At 40.9% G+C, this 23,965-nt stretch overlaps 1 protein-coding gene and 1 long non-coding RNA gene across 2 annotated transcripts in view; one reads left to right on the top strand and one right to left on the bottom strand.

Moving 5' to 3' along the window:
• Window positions 1-2,984: 2,984 nt before the first annotated feature.
• LOC144073301 (uncharacterized) lies at window positions 2,985-5,711 on the bottom strand. The gene is made up of 2 exons (XR_013300052.1): window positions 5,144-5,711; window positions 2,985-4,402 (listed from the first exon to the last, which is right to left on the bottom strand). It is a non-coding gene; the product is annotated as an uncharacterized LOC144073301 (long non-coding RNA).
• The window catches only part of pou2f2b (POU class 2 homeobox 2b), a 51,324-nt gene continuing 31,672 nt past the window's right edge, over window positions 4,314-23,965 (top strand). Inside the window, exon 1 of the mRNA XM_077599015.1 lies at window positions 4,314-5,383. Within this exon, the coding sequence (XP_077455141.1) occupies window positions 5,284-5,383 (100 nt within the window). The 5' untranslated portion in view covers window positions 4,314-5,283. The remainder of the gene's footprint in view (window positions 5,384-23,965) is intronic.

Below are 23,965 nucleotides of genomic sequence, written 5' to 3'. Positions count from 1 at the left end.
TATATTTGTTTTTTTTTGGTCTTGTACGATATGTTAAAAGCACTTAACAAGTGATTGTTTACCATACAAAAGTCTGTACTCAACTTGTTATGTGTAACCCAGATGCACAACAATATAAGCTGCTATATTGCAAAAATGAATGTTTTGGGTTGCTAAAATTGCAGTTGCTAAACAAAACAAAACCATATGAATATAATAATATATATGAAATAATATAATAAATACATAAAATAATATACTGAACCACTAAATAAATAATCACATAGCATAAAGTGAATTAAAATACAACAATCAATTATTGACCTTAATATCTGTGATTTATTTCCAATATGATATCGAAAATAAATACATGAATAATTAAAAATGTAAAATATGTGATACATTTTGCTATTATTTATAAAAATCCATACAATATTTTTCCAGGTCCATTTATAATGACAGGTATTTTAGACTAATAAGATTTTTTTTAATATGGGAGGGAAATCATAAATTTCTAATCTCTATGTATACTGTGTATATATATATATATATATATATATATATATATATATATATATATATATATATATATATATATATATATTAGTTTTTGACAACGTATAATAATAAATACATCAGTGTAGGAGGGGCATTAAATGGGGTGTCATTCAAAGTCACACCGAGTTGACATTTCCACGAATAAATATGAATCAATAATTCATGCATGGTCAAGAGTGCAGAATGTATTCAGTGAACAACCAACTCGAAGCTGAAACGCAGATGAATACAGAAATGGCAATGTTTTAGCACCACAATGCCAGCAATTATTAGATGCGTCCATCTTGACCAACTGTAATCATCTATAATTGCCGAATCCCATCATTACAGCCATTACCTATGGAAGACATGCTGGCGTATTTTATGCAGCATTTGGCGCAGGGGTTGTATGTTGTTAAGATGGTTGCAGGGGAAGTGGGGGTGGGTCGATGGGCTTGCTCCCCACTGGGGGAGCTAGCAGTCCAGCAGGTGTTACTGGTCAGAGTCTCCCTCTCTCTCCTCGGGCCTTTGGGTCTTCCAGGTTCCCCAGAGAGCAGAAGCCTCTGTTAGGGCAAGAAAAGCTGCGGGAATCCTGAAGGCACCTCGAACCAATCTGACCAATTTGGGTGGACAACATCAAAACGTGTGGCGTACTTCCTCAAATTGTGGGCCCATTTTGGATTTACGTTATTATTATTTGTCATGGTTCAGATTCCATCTTAGAGTTTGGATGTTTTGCTTATTTTAAGAATTGTGTCAAAAGTAACTGCAAAGTAGTCTGAGAGTTTCTCATCACCTTTATTTTCATATAAATATAGTATTTGTTATAATAAACCTGATTTTCAGCCAAAGAATAGAAGCATGAAACTCATTTAGTAGTTAAGCTTAACTTCTTCTAAAAAATGTCATTTAAATGTCATTTCAGTGCAAAGAAAGAAAAAAAATCACATAATTTACTTTTGAGCCACACAAAATGACACAAGGGGCTTTATTTGGCCCCTGCATCTTGAATTTGACGTGACGTAAAGCCGATGTCTTTGTAATTGTACACAAGAAATGGGGTGTCTATTTAACTATCAAATTTAGACACGACAAGATGGTTCTAGTAGTAAGCATCCTACTTCTAACCACTACGACCATGAAGAAGAAGAGTGTTGGATATGGAGAAATACAGGACCGTTTTATTTGAACCTGGGGGGCACCTGGCCCTTTCCTCCCTCTAGAACTCCATTGATCCTACCATCATTTATGTACTTTGACAAAAGTCAGATAGATCAAAATGTTGCTCCCCAAAACCCAAGGTGTAGGTAGATGTCATACATGTATATAGCACAGCACCCCCCCATCCGCTTCCATGCCGCCCCCCCACTCCTTCAATCTGGCGCACCCTCCCTCCCTCCGCCGTTGCCTCGCACACACGCACAAACGCACTACATTCTACAAGAAATAATTGCTTTTGTCTGGAAGGAGTGCGCGGAGGGAGAGAGGGAGGGGAAGAAGGGAGGGAAAGGGGGCTCGCACACTCCCTCGGTGGAGGAAAAAGGGGGTCTTTGAAGGACAACCAGTCACTTCTGCCTCCCTCTTTTTCCCCTCCTCCCATCTTCCTCATTGGATGTCATCCGTCATACATGACGCTCGGGGAGAGCCGCCATCGAGCCCGTTTGTCCACTGCGGGACATTTTTCTTCATTAAGGCCGCTTTAGCTCGCAGCACATCCGCGCTGGCCTCGATGATAAAATCCGGCCACTCTTCCTCTCTTCTTTTTTTATACCGTCCTCAGCGATAATTCCACGAAAAGCGTCTGATAATTGCCCCGCGGCATTTAAGGTAGAAAACCGAGGCCTGCGGGACTGGATGGGGGGGACTCGCGAGCAGGCGGCAACACACGCTGCTTCATTCCTATTGATTCTCCCCGTATTGACTGCCATGTTTAAAGTATAGATTTTTCTATTTAAAAATCTATATGGACAATAATCTGGTGTGTAAGCGCCTGGCGTTGACTGATGCCGGCTAGTAATTGACGACGTGTAAGGGAAAGAGGTTGCCGTGGATGCGGGGAAGACCATTCCGCTGGTGACCTCCATCAGGGAAGAGCACGAAACCCTTCAAATAGCAATTCAAATTCTTGCTAGTGTACAAAGATTTAGGGATAACGTTGTACTTCCACTAAGGAGGAGGCCTCAAATTAGCAGTTTTCGGAGTTATGTGCCATCGTCTGGCCCATGTTTTTTTTTTTTGCTTTGTTTGTGTCGCAATTTGAAATCGACTTGTGCAAAACTTTGAATAGAACACCATTGAAGTGTAGCAAGCCAGAAGAAGTCGAGCCAGAAGGAAGTCAAACACACAATGCAAAATCAGGGGACTGGCAAGAAGCTGCTTTAGGCTGCAGCTCAACTGTGAAGAAAGAACTGTCCAACTCTTGTTTTGATGTCACTCATATGGTCACACAAATAGTGAAGTTGGTATACTTTGTAGTTTTCAGATTCACTTTTATTAGTGCTATACAGCATACTCATACATTGTTTTTCTGAGAGAGATCAGGAGAGATTACCATTTATTGTTGGCATTTCAAGTTCAATGTATAAAATGTTTTTGACACTGAAAAAGCAAACAACACGAGTTATTATGTCGTTCAGTCGACAGCGCAGTGCGGTTTTGATTAGCCATGAAAGAGCTTCACTTCAAGTGTGCACGTTTTGGTTCTGAAATGCTTCCAAAGTTATCAGACTTCCTCCTACATACCAAAATATTCTATTCTTGAGGGGTTCACTGAAAATTCCAACCTTTATTATTACAGTAGTTTCACTTTTGACTGTCATTAGACTAGTTCTTTTACACTTGTGATGATAAAACAGTGACATCATAGAAATATAGAGTATGTACAGTAAACAAGTATGAATAACATCTACTGTATATTGGGGTCTTAAAAAATATTGATGCCTCACATTTCCACAGCATATCTGTCCTGCTTATCATCACGAGGATTGAAATCCATTTGGCAAATCTTCTGAATCGATTCACCTCTTGGCCAATAGAGGGCGTGTTTCATGCGATGAGCCTTGAATGACTTTGAGCCTCATTTGGCCCTTATTTACATCAACACACACGTGTTTCTAAAAATAATATAATTTATTTGAATGCATTTTGAAAAATATTAGCAAATGATTTCCATAAAATGCTTACTGTACTCTTCTTTTACAATAATGCTTTTGATTATGAAACATATTGATGCTTACAACTAAATTCCACTCATAAACCATGTTTTCCTTGAAAATATCCCAAAAGTACATCTTAATCAAGCAAATATTGCAATTAATCCCATCAGTAGTGACAAACCTATGGTTCAGGTTGCATTTACTTTGACTTTTGTACACGAATACGTAACATTGAACCTTGACCCACAAAAGCTCCACCCACAAAATAATGATAAACATTAAGATGTAATCCACAGATCTCTGGTGTCTTATTAACCGCAATGGCAACGAGATAGATAGCTAATTACATCGCATGCTGGGATTTTAGTTCAACATCACCATGGATTCCCTTATCGGGGGTCCCATCCTTGATTATAAAAGACCCCCTCCCTCCCAATCCAAATGCACTGATCACGGATGGCATTATTACAGCCTGTATTATTAAGAGTAGTGGTGGTGTTTGGGGGGCAAAAATCGATACAGGATACCTTTTGCAGCGCTAGTGAAAACGAGGGAGAGGGAGGGGATGGTGGCTGGGGGTCGGGGTGGTGCGGGGGTGTTGGTGGGTGGTGATGTGTGAGTAGTAGCGGCTCCTGAGCTGCTTCAATGTTGCAGGCAGCCTGGTGTGGCAGATCGCTACAACCGTGCAAGGGAGGCGGGTCGAGTGAGCTGGCTGCTGCATACCGGGGGGGCTTCCCAAAAAAGAAAGAAAAAGAAAAACAAACAAATAAGACTCAATAGAGACAATACACACAGGCGGATGGACGAAGTGTAAGTTGCTTTTCCCTCGGGCCAATTTCCCCGTTGTTGACTGGTCGCCGCGTTTGTTTGTTTATCTATCGATTGATTGCGTTTTAATTACACGAGAAAGGGGGCGGAGATTCGGGTAAGAGCGAACGTGCGCGCGCGTGTGTGCGTGGATGCGTGTGTGTGTGTGTGGACGTGCGCGCTCCTGTGCGAGTGCGTCTGTAATTAAACTGGTGCGTTTCTTTTCTTTTCTTTTTTTCTTTTCAATCAGCCAGCTTGAAACGAATGTATTTCGACGCAAATGTATGCCAAAATAGCTCCAAACCAAATAGAACCTTACAATAACCCGCCGCCCCCCGCCCAAAGTGTTATTATTATAACCCTCTCGAATGCTGTTTCCGTATCGTCGTTTTGCTTTATTCAAGCTAATAACCAAAGCTAACCCCCTTAGCACGCCAGCGACTGTTTTCACGCCTTTTGTTTGTCATTTTAACGTGACGGTATTCACCTCCAGGGGCCTCCATGTTGTCTGATTTAATCGCCAAAAAGATCAACCCTCGTCCTTTTTTTAGCCGCAACTTTTCCTCTCGTCTATCCGTCCGTGTAGCGTCGTAACAGGTTCTATGCACATCCACGCCGGGTTAAGTCAATAAAAAGTGCCGAGGGAGGGCTTCATGTGTACGCACCAAGCGGTGAGCCGTCCACGCCGAACCGCCTCCCGAACAAGTCGGACCGAGAGCGCCGAGACTCCGGCGAGGAGCGAGCGCACCCCGAAGGCTCTTCCTCATTCACGCCCAAAGAAAGCAGCCGAAGCCGGTGGAAGATCATGTTTGTCCCCTTGCCGGTGCCGTTCGTCTTTCAGAGAGCTGCACCTGACCTCAGCGCCTGGCGTCTCAAGTCCCCCCTGGCTCTCCGCTCCAACTCCGGTAAGACGTACTATTCACTTTTTTATTCTTCTCCCCCAAACCCTCCCCGCGTTTGTGACACCTCCGCCCCGCCTCGGTGACTCGGTCCGCATCCTCGCATCTCCGGCGTGGCTTCCGTTCGGCTCTCCCGGAGAAGCGCGCCGGTCCTTTCCCTCTCCTCCACTGCCTCAGCCTCCGCGTCTCTCCCCGACTAGACTCTCGGCAGGCAGGGAATATTCATGCCAACTTATCGATCTTCGCGGAGATCGATTCCGCGGGCCGCTGGAAGCAAGCGCGAGGGGGAGATAGTAGACGGGGAGATCGGAGGAGAATAGGGAGCGAGCGCGTGTCCCTTTTTTCCCCATCTTGTTGTGTTTAATAAAGCTTTTCCCTGGTAATTTGCGTAGTTTGCAAGCTGAAGTGGACTTTCCCCCCCTCTCTTAATGGATGTTAGCATCCCCGTTGTTGTTCCCCGCCGTGATGCTCGGATGCTACGCGGGGGGACCAGAGCGATGGAGCGGATAGAGTCAGGCGGAAGGTGGTGGTAGTCGGATAGATCCCCGTAAAAGGGATGCGTGGTGGGACATGTTACTGTTTGTGGCTCCCCTCTCCTATACATTCTTGAATCGATTTCTATTTCATTGGAATGTTTATTTTTCCACATTCATTTCTTATATTTTAGCTTTTTTTTGTTTTGACTAGGTCAGTTGAACTCCCAAAATTCCCTATTGGATATGGTTTTGTCAATGGTTAATTTTACTATATGAGTTGTGATTGGCTGGCCATTAGTCAGAGTCAAAGTAAGATGGACTAACATTTATGTGGATGATTGCATGAGAAATGGGTAGTTGTGCTAGTATTTATTTTTTGTTGTCGTTTTATGATGAACCAGATTCAATGCATCGATGGACCGCATTTGGCCCACATGCCTCCAGTTGCCCAACTTTTAATGACGACACTAGCAGTACCATGGTTTTGATTTTGATGAGTGTTGGAATACTTATTCGTTTAGTACGCGATGTTTGGTTAACGTGTTACTGTTGTGGTTGTATTATATTTAGGTATATTTTAGAAATGTTTTTCTACCAAATATTTACAGTACCTATTTTGAGGTTGAAAAATACAAAGCGGTTGAACACTACAGGGCATTCTCGTTTTTAGGTTTGTAAATGACCGAGAAATGTATTTACTATAATGGAGAGGTTTTGAGGTTATCCACAATGAGCTGCTTTAAAATGGTGTAGGAATACGTAAACTTAGCTGTCGTGCTTATAGTAATCTTTATACAAATACTGTTGTTATGAAGGTTACAAATGGTGCGCAGTTAGCAAAGTGGCCTACTGAGGCAATAGTCCAATTACTGTCAGGCTTTGTTGTTGTTTTTCTTTGTAAAGTTAAGAAGTGACTTTAACACATGAAAAGAGTTTCTAATGAGATTGCAACCTTTCGATTGATGAATCACTTACAAAGTGTTTGTTTAAAATGTCATGAGAATGAATGTCTTTTTATTAGTTTAGATTCACAGCATAAATGTGTGCTTCATGCACATGAATTGTAATAGCTTTACTACTACGTTGACATAGCTAGTGACCTCTTGTACAGGTGTAGCATAAACTTTCACAGTAGCACAGTATCAGTGATTGTGAATAAATGCAAGCGAGAAAAGACAGATTCTTAAAGGGCCAAGCACCCCATCCCCCCTTTCACAGCGTAACGGCTCACCTCTCATTTCCAAATCACTTCAAGCATATTTGATTCAGAGCGCACCGGGGCATCGCCGCCGTTCTTGCACACACTCAGTCAGCAGTGCAGTGTGTGTGACAGTGATGAGATAGGTGGGGGTAGGATGACGGTGGGGGCCATATCTCTAAGAAGAGAGGACCAGGGGGATGGAGCCAGGATGAGGCAAAAGGAGCAAGGACTGGCAGAGGAGGAGGAGTTTTGGAGCTGAAAAATTGCGAATGTCAGAAGGAGATAAAAAAAAATGCGGGCAGAGAGAGAGGGGAGCGAGTGAAAGTAAGAGCAGATGACAAGGTGAAAAACGAGTAGGGGATGGAAAACCCAGTTTGAGCTGGAGAGGTGAGGGGAAAGAGCTGGATGAGCCATTACGTTGCCTCCGCTGCACCTAACCCGACAGTGGAATAAGCAGGCTAAGTGATAGGATGCAGATGACGGGATAACAGTTATTCACTATGCTATGCTGGTTCTGCAACATACAACAAGTGGCTGCTTTTTGACACTCAAAATTGGGAGAAAATGTTGGGAAAGTGCGGAAATAATATCAAGTAGAAATGGATGGGCTTAAGTCAAATAACTTACCTTTACCGTATGTCCAAAGTTTGTGATTTTCCTTCTTTTTATTGTTGACATAAAATCCTGACAATGACTCTTCTTAGTTTTTTGAGTGACAAATTCTTGGGAAATGTTTAGATTCATGGTAGACCCCCAATTCATTTTCTCTACCTAGTCAAAATGCATGAGTCTGTGGAGTCCCTCCGAAGCTCTTTCAGCAATAGACTGCTGCACCCTCATTGCGGAGCGCTTCCGCAGATCCTTCCTCCCATCAGCTGTCAAGCTCTTTAACAAAACAAATGGCTGAGTGTTAAGACCTACCGTATGCATGCATGTGCATCTATGTGTATGTGTGTGTGTGTGTATATATATATATATATATATATATATATATATATATATATATATATATATATATTCAGCAACTCGCTTATTTATTTATATATTTATTCATGTATTTATTTATTTATTAACTTATTACCTATCTATTTATGTCTAAAATGCCTTTCCTATTTCTGCATCCTCACCCTCTTGCTACTGTGACAACGAAATTTCCCGAATACGGGATGAATAAAGTTATCCAATCCAATCCAATACAATCGCCACCAAGTGATTCACTGAGTTAATTTACCAAAAACTGGAAAATATATAGTTTTAGTGTTGTAAGTGGTAATTTGACGAAGTTACTGTCTGGTTAATGAAGGAACAGCTAATTATTAGAACAACTCCAGTTGATCTGTAGCCAATGAGTTGAAAATTGTGTGTCTGCATCCAAAGCTTGCAAAATGTTTCATTGGTTAGTGACAAAATCCATTGGTGAGATTTGGAGCATCACAAATGTGACAACAGACATTGTTTTTTTTCTGGAATTGTGATGTACTACCACAAATGCTTTGATTGGCCCCCTCTTGGGCTCTTGACTCAAGCGCCCACTTTATTCTTTTCTTTGGCTGGTGGCGGCTCCTTGACTCGTTTGACTCAGAGCTCTGTGCAGGTTCAGGGGTCACAGCAGAGAGCGCTTGACTCAGCTCCACCTGACCCTTCTCCGCCCCTGACACCCCGCTTGTGTTTTCCCCCTCTTTCAAGTTGGAACGAGCCTTGAGCACGGCAGGGGTCTTGGCGCGCCTTGTCATGGAGGAGGTGGTTTGCCGTACGACATAAAATCACGCATGTTGGGTTCTTTTCCACACGGGCAGCTTTAACTGATCTGGCTTTTTGTTCCATTTTTAATGGCATTGTGTCTCCGTGTCTGTATGTGTAGTCAAGTGCTTTGTGGCTCCATCAGCATTAACCGAGATATGAAAGTTTAATGGGACACGGTGGAGAAACAGCGGGGTTCCCTTACGGTGCGGTATTTGAGATGATATGACGGGACATCACAGAGCTCGAATCTGTTCGTGTTTTCTATGCACCTTCTGTCACACACCATTAAGCGCCGTCTTATGATTCAATTCCATCGTTCTTACCTACGTACATGGGAACGTTACAAGCCTGTGCTTAGGTAAACCTACGGTTCTTAACAGCATTTGAAATATTTTAACAGTTTTCAGTTTCCCCTAACTAGTGAGAAGTGATTTCTGGTGTCTATATAAGAGAAGGTATACTTTGAAATCTTTGATTTTTTTACCACCACCCTGGCTTAGATTCCTGCTCCTGATATTGGCTCTTCTGTTCATTGGTTAATCACGATTTGACTGATTAGAAATTTTGTGGACCTGGGTTCTTTAGATGTTTGTGTATTTTATACATAATTGTTAACATATGTTTGATTCTTGCATTGTATTTGTTCATTTATTTAGTGTAAGCCTCAGAGGACTTTAGAAAAAGGGTGACATCCCCAGTTATAGACAGAGGATCAATTCTATTTTCATGTACAGATCCATTTCCCAATGATATATTGCATGCACATGTGCCCACTCCGTGTTTATTTGTGTACGAGCGACGGCCCACGTGGCGAACGGCCGTACACGGCACGAATCGGTCCGTCGGACGCGGGGGGAGCGTGCGAGTCGCAGTGTTAACATGATTGCAAATGACAAAATGTCAACCTGGGTTTGTTAGCGACATAATGGGGAATCAATAGACGTGAGAAAGATGTCAATACTACATGCTTTATTGCATTAAGCTACCTCTCTCCTTCTCCGTAGTCACCCCTCCCTACTCTCGCCCTCGCTCCCTCCTTGTCTCGCTCGCTGTCACAATGCAATTCTGTCCGTGCTGGAATTAGATTGGTAAATATGACTACGGGAGCAGACTGATGGCGGATTGCAACGATGGCTAATGAGCTTTTGGTTCTGCTCTTTGCGTACATTAGGATGGTATATAGAATAGTAGATACACTCCCTGCGCTATTTGAGACCTGACTGGTGATGTAGAGTTCAGCTTACAGTGTGTATCCAGCCTACAGTTTAAAGGAGATATACTTAGTCAAGTATCTATTTTTCTACTTTTTTAAAAAACATTTCTAGACCAATGATTTTAGCCAATGAGTAATTGTGACGTTCATCCCATACGCTGATGATCCAAAGGCTTTGATTTCCAGAGAAAGATCGACATAGACGTTTTTTCACCAAATAAAAGCGATACTTCAAGAATTTCAGGAAAATATCTCTCATTGTGGTTTGAGCCGATTACGGCTGTTATCCCAAAATTCCGACTAATTCGTATGAAGACTTTTCACGTGAGAAGGAAGGAATGAAGGAAGATGCATGGAAAACCTGTTTTGTGAGAAGTAAAAATGATTGATCCCCTACTTTATTGGCTACTTTTCGGTTAATTCTCAACTGCCGATTGACTATTGATACAACACAGCCTCCACCAATCACCAGTGTTTAAATGCCGTCTACATTTACCTCTTAAACCCACTTGCACAGGTGCTCAATTGCGAGCCTTACACGTCTGAAAGGAAATGTTAGCGCCACGATGTGTGGCTAATGTAGTATTAATGCTGATGAGGTCCCACAGCTCATTAGCAGCAGCGAGCGCTATCGAGTTTCTCCAGACCACACGCGCGCATCAACCACTAGCATATTAATAGCCATTACAAAGCAGTGACCTTTTGCGCAAATACTTCACTCGCAAAGAGAGACACACTGCATCCAAATTGGGCAAACTCACAGTGTTTCCCCTCTTGCGGTTGCATTAGTACGCGCGCAAGCAGTAATTTTGGTTACCCACGTCCAGTGAAATACAGCCCAGCATTAGTCCTAATCACAGGCCGGGTGAGCAGGCCACTTAATCAGACCTATCACCTGGAGAGCGCAGGCACACAGCCATAAATGGACTCCGTGTATACTATGTATGTGTGCGTTTGTGTATGTGTGTAGTTGCAGGCAGTTAATCAACACATCAGCAGGAATCAACACATTCAAAGCGCCCGGCTCCATTCCGGCTATTGATTTATAGCTTTTCTTTCCGTTGTCGTCTCTTGCCTTCAGTCGCATCTAGATGAAGTATGCCCATGGAGAACTGGAGCGTACTTGACCTCTACGGGAGGGGACATCCTGTTATATTGTGTGTATGCGTAGGTGTTAGAGGAAGGCTGGTCACTAGTGACCTGGCCTGATCAGGACCTTGAGGGGGCTTCGCTACACGCTACCAATCACAGGCAGGAAAAACAGGTTGTGAGCTCCTGCTGGTTATTGACTGCTTCCGTAGTTGATTTTGGCACTTTGCTGCTTAGTGTGATGACGCTACAACAAATTAACAGTGCCATTGCGATTCCTTTTTAAATATTCAGGTAGATTTTCATCAAATCGTGCCTCTCGTGGTGACGTGGGTAATATTGCAACTCCATCATGGTCAAGATTTTTAATTGTTGTAACAATTGATAAGGCAATTTGACCATCTGGAATGGCAGTATGGCATTTTATGACCACTTGCAAAGCCTGATTTTTACCCCAATTGTCAAGATTTTGTATACTTTTGAAGGATTGCTGAAAAGAATGTTTGTAACTTTCGCAACTTTTCTGTGACTAATTGATGGAGATATAGAAAAATTCATAGGGTTAGATTTGGGTGCATCTTGATTTAAAATTGTATGCCAATCTTCAAATTCAAGAAAATGTTTGAGTTAAAATGAACCAAGTTCTTGGTTTCCTGGCATGGTCTCTTGAAATCTTTTGTTGTTGTTGTCAACTTGTCATTCTATAACAATACCATGCCGTTTGAAAGACCCTCTTGTTTTTTACTAGTTTGGGAAACTATACATAATTGGCATGATTTTTAGGTACACAGCTCTAAATGCCAGCAGAATATCAGTTATTAGTATTCGGCGTTGACACCAACGTCAATATTTTAGCCCTTTCTGCTATTACTATCAGTACAACACTACTTTAAAAATATCATCAGTAAACTTTATTTCAATACCACTTAGCTCATATGTTACAAAGTGCTTTAGATATAGGGCAGTGTATGTCAAAACATACAGAATATAAATGGACGTGTCCATCAAATTTTGTCAATGTGTCGTCAGATGTCGGAACCATGTTAACCATCTATGAAATTTGGCTAGTGTCCGGTTGAAGTTTTTGTGGTCAATGCCCCTGCAGTGCAATCCACACGCTCCCAGCGAGAGCGACTTCATTCATGCCTTCATAACAAAAGCTGAAGTCTCCGGACGGTCAGTCTACCGACAGTGCGCTCGTAAACGTGCCAACAATCAGTTTTACCGCCCCCACGTCTTTTTTTTTGGTTGTTGATTGCTGCAGGATGTCACCTCTGGCACCCTGCTCATGTGCAAGTACATTTAGCTAATAAAAAAGACCAATAAAACCCAGAGGTTTGATTGGGTGTCTCCCCTTACCCCGAGAGAGCGGACGGCTAAATCAAGGGTTCTACTGCCCCCCCCCCCCCCCCCCACTCCATTTCATTTAGCTGATAAGATTTATGGTAATGAAGGCGTCCTATTAACCTCTGGGTTTCCACTGCTGTCCTTCACGGTGAGGGTGGATGAGAGTCACGCTCGGCGATCGTAGCGAAGGTAGCCAACACATCCTCCTTCCTCTAAGACCCGCACACACAAAAAACTGCCAAACGTAGCTCGGCCCTTTTGTGAGGGGGTTGAATACATGTTTAATCTGCCTCCACTCGGCATTCTCCCGTTTCTTTATCCCCTCTATCCTTCCTGCTCTCCATCCTTCTTTTCGGCAGGAGGCCTCTGTTCTGAAATTAATCTGCTGTACTCAACCACCTTCTCGCCCGCTAATTCTCTTGTGCAGTCTGTCTTTCGTCCGGACGTCCTTTTGTCGACTAGTGTTGCCCTTGGTTGGGAAAAAAAACATGACTAGGCGCAGTACACAACCAAACATTTTGGAGATTTTAGAAGGCACTGCGCACAGTATAAGGCCGTGTATTACTGTTTTTATATTTAACGGTGTTTGGACTTTTAGAAGCATAAGACTTGCACGAATCTCTGAGAGGCAGTGGTTGCATCTAGATTGTTGGGAGAAAGCCAGGCTTAGCCATGAGCTTACTTGTGTTGTTTATTCACAAGACAAAGGGCATGAAAAATGTGAAGTATTTTAGTAGTTTCTGTTTATAATATGAGCCATTAAATGCAATCACTGCTTAGATTAAAAAAATGCTCTTGCTCCTGCATTAGCAAAATTAGCATCAAAACACGAGTTTATATATTACTATTATTACTACAATTTTTCTTTGATAGCATTGAAATAAAGTTTGACCATTCTTTCTGATTTTATTTGAATTATTTGATAGTTAAAGGGAAAAACAATCTTTTCATGTCATCGCAGTGGTCAGATTCTTTTTGTTAACAAATTGTCAAACATCCAATAGCAAAGAAAAACATTAATTAAAGCCAGGGCTTCGCAACATGGGGTCAGAAATGGCAAGTATTCCAAATGACCCCCAAATTTTGTCATCAATACCCATTACCACTTGCAACTGTGATCGTGTATGTACAACTGACTTTACAAAATGGCTGCGCCTACATGCTGTCTTTTTTTGTTTATTTGTTAAAACATTTTTCCTCAATTCACACATTACATACTGTAAATGGAGCAACCGCCTTTTACATGAAGATCATGCATATGAGGCGTTGTCTTTTGCTTAGGACCAAAAAGTGACACTCATACAAATATTTACTGTTATTATGATTTTGCCACTGCATTAGCCTAGTGTCGATAGATTCAGCTGCATTTGGTTTGTGTTGCTTTTCTTGCCACAATCAGAATAACTATATTTAGACTCTATAGGGTTATCCGCATGTATACGAAATGGACCCCTTGTGCTTCTGTACAAGGGCTGTACCCCTCAGTGCCTTTGTGTGCTTGTAAAGAAGGACAAGAGAGGGGGCCCCGTCCAAGGAATGACTAAGTGACCTCTTCTCTCCCCTCTCTTTTAACGCTCTCATGTTCTGTCCATTTCAGCGTCGTGCCTCCCCCTTCCTCCCTCTTTCATCCTATTTGGTCCCCCCTTTTTTTCAGCCTGTTAAGTCCCTGTGGCCGTTGGCCTCACACGGTCTGTCCTCTACCTTCTGCCCGCCCTCCTCTGTATCCGAGCATCCTCGACAGTAGCGGTCTGCTTGCCAAAGTGTCTATAAGACGCATTAAGGACCATAAAAGCCTAGTTTGTGGTGGCTCCAGTCAGAGGTAGTGTACAAGAGTGACTTTAAATGAGGCGCTGATTACCCCGGAACATGAGAGAGGGAGTCCGAAGTGGTCAGGAGATTGCAAGCCAAGGCCGCGGCGGCTTCTTCGGCGAAAAGAAAATGAAAGTGAAACTAATATTTGTTTGTCTCCCACCGAGAACTCAAAAGCCTACCTGAGTGCAGGCGCGGTGACCAAGTTGTAAACGTAAATTTCCTACCGAGCCCACCGAGCTCCCCTCTTTGTCACCCCTGCGACTAATTGGCCACATGTTGTCTTGAGTGACAAGTGTAATCATCAGTCAAATTATGATGGGGGAGGAAAGGGGGCACGACAGAAGGCGGTGTTGGGGGGCCTGAATGGAAGTGCTTTGATCCAACGGGAAGATGGAGGGAGGGGTGGGAGCACAAACAGTCGTAGCTACATGGAAACCTGCTGTCCACACACCTGCTGCTTGACAGAGAAGCAACATTAGGAGAACGTCAACGAAGTGCCGCATTCACCGCTAATGGTACCAAGTGTATTGATTGCCATTCTCATGTAAATAGAATTGAACCTGGGCTTGGAGAACCCCCGCTGCTTCTCAGTTCAATACCACCCCACCATGGCGTTGGGAACGAAATTTGCTATGACTTGTTTAATCACTTCGTTAACAAGAAATGTGTTGAGTTATGCAAATGTTGTGCTGCAGAGGTTCCTTTGGGTATTTTACAGAAGTAACTCATCAGCTATCATTGTGATTTTTGCATAAAGTGAAACTAATATCATCGTAACGAGAGCTGAAATTGAACAGGAAGCAAAAACAATGAGGCATCCTTCATTTTTTTTCATACTAAATTACTGTGCAGTAATGCCAATTAACTACACTCTTAGTATTGCTGTGACTTTAAACTATTTTTCAGATTGGCTGATCGCCTTTTTTCCACAACTTTTTTTAAATACTTGATGTTGTTATTTTTAATTATGCATTTTTATCTCAGGGTAGTAAGGTAGCTCAAAAAAATGAAATATATTTTATTTTAGTGCACAATATTAGCAAACACTCCACCCTATGCTCCTTTCACAGTTTTTAAAAGCACACCAAACAGTTTCATCCTAAAGCTCAATCATTTAAAAAAAAAAGAAAAAAGAACAACAACTTAATAATAACCAAATAAAATCTGAGTGTTATAATTAGTTTTTGGTCCTATATCTACATATTTAAAATAACTACTGTGGCATGAACACACCTATTTGCTGCAATACATTTCTATTTCAACACACTTTGTTAGCAAGACCAGACGTTATATCTCGCCGGCGAGTAAACGAGGTTTACAGTAATTAGGAGTGCTGATGAAGCGCTTTGATTCCTGGGCTGTAGCGGCGCGCTCATTAGCGGCGTGCTAGCTGCAGCCCCAGTCACATCCTATTAGGCGGCTCAGTGTGCACTCTGAATCAGGAGCGGGAGATTAAGCGGAGATGAAAACGCTCTGCTTGCACACACATGCTCGCGCACACACTTCTAAATTGGGTGAAGTCCACAATGCCCTCACTACCATAATGAAGTTTGTAGATGAAAATCCCCCCTTTAACGACAGCTTGAAAAATATACTAATTAGAGTGTGTTGCGTGGAGCGTGAAGTTTCGTAGAAGAAAAGTAACTTTTAACACAACGCTTCATGGCCATTGTTATGTTACTGTATCCAGAATGAGTTCAGCTGGTTTGCTTAGATTTTACGCCCAGAAATAGAAGTTCTCATTAGGTTTAGGAGAAACGTCATCAACAAAATGTTCTTATTATTTTCTCACGTACAAGTAAAGGCTAAAAAATGAGTCAAAATCGTATACTCTTCTTGGTCTAATTTTCTTGAGTTTATTCAAAAAAAAATGTTGTTTATTTTTCATATATTTTTAATTTTTGTTTTTGATCAAATCAAGGGGAAAACTCATTTTTTTTTTAAAATAGACAAAAGGGAAAAAGTAAACATTTATATATTCTAAAACGGGAGAAACACAGGAAATGTTCTGTGATTTCCGTAGTGCTTTTTCTTTCGTTGATGACTACAGAAACTTTATTTAAATTTAATTTTGGAGAAAAAATGTAATCTATTCACACAAAATTGTGTGCTGTGAGTTTGACGCCTTTGTTTTAAATCTCAACAGGGGTAGAAACATTAAACCGCGATATACCAGCAATGGCACTGTTTAACTAACGCATATAAAGTGTCCTTTGCGAGATCACACTTTTTTTCCCTAAATGCCCTCTTAGTGGCAAAGTACAGGCACAATTGCCGATGCCTTTTTTTACCGCCGTTTATTGAGTGCCTGGAGAGCAGTAAAAGATTTCGCATGCAGAGGCTGCTGTAGGCCACAGCTTATGTCAGGACACTTATGCTAATAGCCAGACAGACACTTAAATGCTTAGTAATTTATGTGCTATGTCTGTTTTTCTGTGTTTTAATGCAAGGTACCGTGTACCGTGGCGATGGTGAGGTGTGTCGCAGCCCAAAAGTCATATAAATTGGAATATTGTGGGAGGAAAATATTGCAAAGTTCAAATTGTAATATCGGAAGATTCAAGTTGTTTGTTGCTTATTTTTAATGCAACGTGAACCAGAAGTTGTTTGGTTTTACAAGCATCAACTTTTGACGATGTAATGTTTGCTGAGCTTTTTATAAAAATATTAAGAGATTGGTGTAATGTTGTGAGCAAAAGATGTCATACAATTACGGGAATAAAATGGGTACAATACTTATTTTTACATCACAAGAACTTGTCAGTTTAAAAAAAAAAAATCGTTATTGAGTTAGTATTTTTTCATGTTTCTTTGATTGCTGTTGATACAGTTTTGATGAGAATAACTAAATACTTGTGAATGCAAGTGATTGTATTATTCAGCTAGTGGTGTGCCTCGAGATTTTCGCCGCCTCTCCCAGTCCATAATGGATTGGACGTCTCGTGCTGTCAATAGCAGCCAATGATTTGATTCGCCTATTGTTCTATGGGATGTTTAAAACCATTATATTTTACTATAGTATCCGCAAAAAGTTTCTAGCAACGTTTTGCCAAAAGGGGGTTCTGTGTAATGTTAATTGAGTAAATTTCAGCTTTATTATTTTTATAAAAGCTCTTTTAAATTCCTCATGAAGCATTTCAAGTTGATTTCATGTTGTCAGTCTTGGCTGTGGATCCTCTCTTTGTCTTTATCTCTCTTTGCTCTCTCGCCGTCTTTTGTATGATGGAGTGATTATTGAGGACGTGGCTCCCGTGTTTAACGCCGCTTGATGAAGTCCGTCTTTGTCCGTCTGCGCTAACCTGTCGCAACCGGGACAGCGCTTATAGCAAAATCAATACGCACGAGTCGAAGAGCGAGCCGGGGAACGTGAAGGGTGTGCATATGTATGTGTGTGGGAGAGCCAATCCGGGAGAACAGGAAGTGGGAGAGCGAGTGACACGGAAGGGAATTCGGAACACTTGACCCCCTGCCGCCGCCGCTCGAGTCTTTCGGCTTTGGCGTAATTCAACACATCTCTATGTATGGCTTCCTCGACCGAGAGGCGCTCGGATTGATTTTGTGTGTAGGTTGCTTAAGCCAATGATTCCCACCCAATGTTTTGAAGCACATTAGTATTCAGTGACTTGTCATCAGGTGCGCCACGGGAAATTTTCCAATTTCATTTAATTGCGAAAAAAATGGTCTGTTTACCAAGACAATTTATGTTTGTTTGTTCATTTAAGATGCTGACGTGACCAGCAGAGCAATTAAATTCTCTCCTACTAAGGTAGAAATGAATGGGCACCCACTTTTTGTGATATTTTAGTTTGCTATCGTGTAGTTAACATGATTAATTCACTAGCTGACAGTGAGGCATTTTTTTCCAATTACTTGACTACTATTTAAATGTTGTTAACTTTTCAGAGATATTGCTACTCTGAGAAATCATAATAATAATATAAAAAAAACATCGCACCATTCAATTTGTGATTAGCAGTATGTGGTCTTTAACAATATGTATTTTTTAAATATAACAAATAAAAACATCATCTTCTTTTAATACATTTAAAATATTTACATTTCAAAATGTTAACGTATTCCTTTTTTAAATAAAAAAAAGGAAAAATGCTGTAAATATTCCCTGCTTTCCGTATTGTGAACAGTAAAAAACAAATGATATATGAACCGTTTAGCCAACTAATTGTAAAAACAATTCGAGATGAGTTAACTCACAAAACAATCATTTGAGGCAGCCGTTGCCAGGTGCCTAAAACAGACACCCCCCGTAAAATACGATATGACTTGGCTCGATGAAGTCGAGGAAAACACTGGTCAAAGTAGCGCAAAGATGACGGGCATGAGAAGGGGGGGGGCTACGAAGAAGGACAGCAAAGGAGTAGAGTAGCCAAGGTGGGGGGCTTCTGTGAGAGAGGCACAGCTGGGAAATGAGAAATGCAAACCTCCCCCCCTACCATCTAGCCTTCCCTGCACCTTATACAGACACATACACACCCATAGGATCCCCATCTCTTTATCCTCCCCTCAGGAAAGAAAGGGTGGCGAAGGAATAGGAAGAGACGACGAAGGGGACAGATAGTCGCATTAAAATTCATGCCTCCCCCCTCCCTCCCTGACTTTTTTTTTTATTTTACCCTGCTGAAAATCAATAGTGTTTACTATGAATGAGTGCAAGAGTGGACAACAGTGGTGCCAGGGGGACAGAGAGACAGACGGAAGAAGAGGAGGAGGAGGAGGACGAGGAGGATGGGTGACTTTATTGCAACGGGCAGAAGCACCAGAGGCCAAGGTTAAAGACCAGCTGGGGCAGTGAGACAGAACAAGAGACGCACTAAGTAAATTCAGCTGTCTTGTAAAACAGACATAGTGCCCCTTAAATGCATATCACGCTGGCGGGCTATCATAATAACGTAATATGAATCACAGTCCAACCTGGCTCGTAATTACCGCGCCATTAATAGCCTAACTTTTCCGTAGGCCTCGGCCGTCCTTCGCCGGAGACGTGTTCCTTTTTGAAATGACAATGAGAGAGAAACAGGGCAATGCCACTCGCGCTACAGAGAGTTGCTGTAATATGGTCGCGATTATCCTCCATGTTCACAAATTGAAGGGAAATATAATTCAAGGATATTATTTCTAAGGCTCTTTTACTTTGAGAATTTTTTGAAACAATATAGATCTAATTCAGGGAGCCAATATTGAATGGCATTTCATATGTTACATTTCAATTGATGTCGAGGTTTAGGATATTAAAAAAAACAATCTAATGCCAATGAATTACATCGAAAATGTGACTCTATTTGCAACAATAGTTATCTCAAATCAGAGCATAAAAATGTGCATTTTTAGAATATATTTATTCTTCAAATGTGATTATAAAACAATCATATGGTTGATTAAGCAGTCACTTTCCATTGCTCTTCACTAAATACATTTAACCCCCTAGATACAATGAAATAATTACTTCGCCAGTGTACAATACAATGTATTTTCTATAGTTGCAAACATACATTTTATCACCCTCAGACTTTATTTCTTTATTTCCCCCCAAAACAGTACAACTATGGTTGCTTATTATGCAGTTGACCCCCCCCCCCCCAATTTAGACCTTCCATTGATCTAGAATTAAAAAATATGTAGATATATCCATATTTCCTGATTTCTGTTAGAATATATAACTTCGCCAGCTTATACTACACAATATATTTTTAGTCATTTGTTTATATGTGATGATGGTTACACGTAAAATTTATTCACCACAGACTTTTTGGGTTACCATATTTTCGCGCATATAAGCCGTAATTGTCGCTCAAAAAAATTATGACTGATTCAGGGTACGGCTTATATGCGCATAAATTAGAATTGACACTAAACTGCAAGGTGACAAAGATGAAACGTAATAGAGCGAGACAATGCAGCTGATATGGTCATTTATTTAAAAATAGGGAAAAGATAAACAGATAAAACGCTAAACGAAATTAATTTTGACATCTATGAATGAAATTAAATGGAAAAAACGTATCTTGCATAAAACGTGAAAAAACTCATTTGTGCCTGCAACTGCTCGGTCAGGGCGTCGACATCTTACCATAGTCAAACGTGCTCTGACTGGCCAGACGCGAGTAGCTTTGATAGATATGTTCTTAGTGTTTACAATGTCAGCACATCGCAAGTAGTTGTTAAGGCTGATCGAGGGTCTTGCGGTCGATCGTTAAAATATCAGCCTTGATACCTGCGTAATGTGTATCTCATGCTATTATTGCCCCTGAAGACTTGGTGAAAAGTAGACCGCTACGGACACACTCCCTACTGCTCCTGTGAATTCTTTTTTTAAATTTTCCACGTGGGGGCAACACCCTTTTGGAAATTCCACGTGCCATCATTTTTCTTGAGATTTTCCCTTCAAAGTAACACATTTGTACTCCCTATTAAACCCACGAATGGAGGGGAAAATTGTGAATCAGGGGGCTTATACGGAAAAAAATGTAAAATTCAACGATTTTTAAGGCAATTTTAAGGGTGCGGCTTATACGCGGGGCAACTTATATGCGAGAAAATACGGTAAACATAATTTTTAAAATGGATACTTTCCAAGCACAGTTTTGAATTGTACTTTAATGTTTTTTTTCTTTTAAATTAAGTTATTTTTACTTCACAGAACTCATCTACCTTTATGACCACTTTTAGCAAGAGAAAATATGGTAAACATTTCTAAAATAGATACTTTCCAAGCACAGCTTTGAATTGTACTTTAATGTTTTTTTTCTTTTTAAATTAAGTTATTTTTACTTCACAGAACCTGCAGAAATCTGCCTTTATGACCATTTCTTCAAGAATAGCTAGGGTTGCGGGGGGTGCTGGAGCCTATCCCAGCTGACTTTGTGCCAGAGTCGGGGGACACACTGAATTGGTGGCCACCCAATCGCAGGGCACAAGGAGATGGACAACCATTCACACGCACACTCATACCTAGGGACAATTTAGTGTCCAATCAGCCTACCATGCATGTCTTTGGAATGTGGGAGGAAACGTGAGTTAATCAACTATCAGGTAATGTTATTTAAAAAATAGTTCTTATGCAACGTTTGAATCGATTTTACTACGTAAAAGTGTCTCACTGTTGAGCAAAACCTAGGTGATGCTCATATTTTTGGCCCTCGTCCTTGTGTATGGTGAGCTACACGAGGGGGTGTGGGGGGGTGGCGTTGTATATATATTCAGGCATCTCATGAATTATGGATAGTCCAGGTGAGCGTCTGAATGTGAACGTCCGCCGTGTGCTTGAGGGTTCAGGGCCAATCTCAGCCCTTTTGTTATTAGCATAGCATCTCCATTTCAAATCAGCCTGTCAGAAGCCTCCACCATGTTTTATTCAGCGACGGATATTGATCACGTTATGCATACATACAAATCCATAGTGCATATCCCAAGCCGGACCTTTTGATATGTTAATTAGGCCGCATGCTTGCCTAACCACAGCTGAGATGGTTTATGAAGTGTCATGGTGGGAAATATATCAACATGCACAAAATATGTATCTCTCTCTATATATATGTATATGGATATTTTTAAAAAAAGATGTATTTAATCTATTTTAGCTTCTTATAGTCACATTTGTAGGCTGTAAGGTGGATGCCAGAAAATACCAGTACTGAGGTACCTTTGGAGTTCCATTTGTTTTGTGATTTTTAAATGTTTAGTTCAGTTTATTTTAAATTTAAGAAACACAATTTATATATTCACTTATGAATGCTCTATTCCTTGGTCAAAAACAAGTTACAGTTTACAACTGTAGAAAAGTATATATTATTTTTAGATTTGTTGCATGCAAAATTGAAACCGAACAGAGTTTTTTTATTTTGGACATCACAGATAATAAATATAAATAGATAATTTTTCAAATGTATGAATTCAATCAGAATAGGGTGTATAATTTTTTGTTAAACTGTTACTGTAGTTTATGTATATATATTTTTAAAGTTTGCAAGACAAGAACTGACAAAACGCACATTGGACGCTATTTTGCGTTTTTTAAATAACTGCTTTAAAATGGATTTCTCCTTCCAAATGAAGCTCTGATCAAAACCTAAGTTTAAAGGACAAGTCATTTACCTTGCTCGCGTTCCATTGGGGAAACATGAAACGAAAAAGCATCCTTTATTATAGCTACATTCTCTCTACCCCCACACGTATGCTGTGACCTCCCAAGCACTCCGCGAGTTTTAGCACAGCAGCAACGGTTAACAACAATAACTAAAAATGAACGATAGGCAGAGGCGACCTCGGCTTTGAGAGTTAACACGTGGAGGAATATTGACAGGGGAAAAGATGTTGATGGACAAAGAAAAGCTCTTAAAGTAATGCGTCGACCCGTAATGCACGTAGGTGGATGTCTACGGACAAGACGCGCAAAGAGTGGATTTGGGAGGAATTGGCACGTGGCCTGACCTCCACAAAGATAGGGCGGCGACAGCGGCAGAGCATCTCAACAGATGAGGGATGTGTGTAAAATGAACTCCATCGTAATGTTTTCAGAAAAAATATGCCTGATATGTCCCACAAATTCCAAATGACACCACGCGAAAGCACATCGACAGAAAACACATTTATCATTTGGCTTCTAGTAGAAAGAATTTTCTTTATTACAGTCGAGAACGACTGAATTTTATTTTTCTAATGTATCGTAGTAAAGAAAAATGTAAATAAGAGTAGTTATTCCAGGATGGAGCTGCCTTTAGCGCATGCAGACATTGAATGTTACAATGTTAAAACTATTTTAGCCAATCAAAAGCCAGAATCACAGATTGCTTGCTCTTCCTTGCATTCTCATTCATTTTAATGATCACATGCAACTATGCTTGGGTCCATTGTGTCTATGTGTTACTAAACTTGATGATACAAAATGCCATACGTTTTGGTTTAAAACACATGTCAAAGTGGCGGCCTTGGGGCCAAATCTGGCCCGCCCATCATTTTGTGTGGCCCGGGAAAGTAAATCATGAGTGCCGACTTTCTGTTTTAGTATCAAATTAAAAAGAGTATAGATGTATATTAAATTTCCTGATTTTCCCCCTTTTAAATCAATAATTGTAAATTTTAATCCATTTTTTCTGTGTTTTTAGTTCAAAAATCATTTTTTTAAATCTAAAAATATATTTAAAAAAAGCTAAAATAAACATTGTTTTAGATCTATAAAAATGAATATTCAGGGCTTTTAATCCTGTTCTTTTAATCCATTTATTTTAAAAAAATCTAAATATTATATCTAAAATGGTCCGGCCCACGTGAAATCAAGTTGACGTTAAAGCGGCCTGCGAACCAACCCGAGTCTGACACCCCTGGTTTAAAACATGATTTCTACATCCTCAGTGGTCTAAGAAATGAGCTACTTAAATACCTAAATCCTTGGACACTTATTTGAGGTGTTTTCTGTCCCTTAAATCATCTCAAACCTTGAATTCCCCCCCTTTGCCATTTAACTATCTTGTCCAGCCTCCTTCTCTCAAGCTGTTCTCTTAGCGACTGTTCCCAAGGTGCCCACTCCCAAGGGCGGAAGGGTCCAGTGATATCACGCATGCATAACTCCATACCTGTAATTCATCTTTCCCTCTCCTCTGTCCAAAATTCAACCGAGCCCTTTTTGAAAATTGAGTCCCTGAAACCAGTTTCACTTCGCCGCATGAAATTTGTTAGGCGCTTCAGCCATCAGT

Source organism: Stigmatopora argus, chromosome 4, assembly GCF_051989625.1.
Source record: "Stigmatopora argus isolate UIUO_Sarg chromosome 4, RoL_Sarg_1.0, whole genome shotgun sequence".
NCBI classification, from domain to species: Eukaryota; Metazoa; Chordata; class Actinopteri; order Syngnathiformes; family Syngnathidae; genus Stigmatopora; species Stigmatopora argus.
This window is presented reverse-complemented; position numbering and strand designations above follow the sequence as displayed.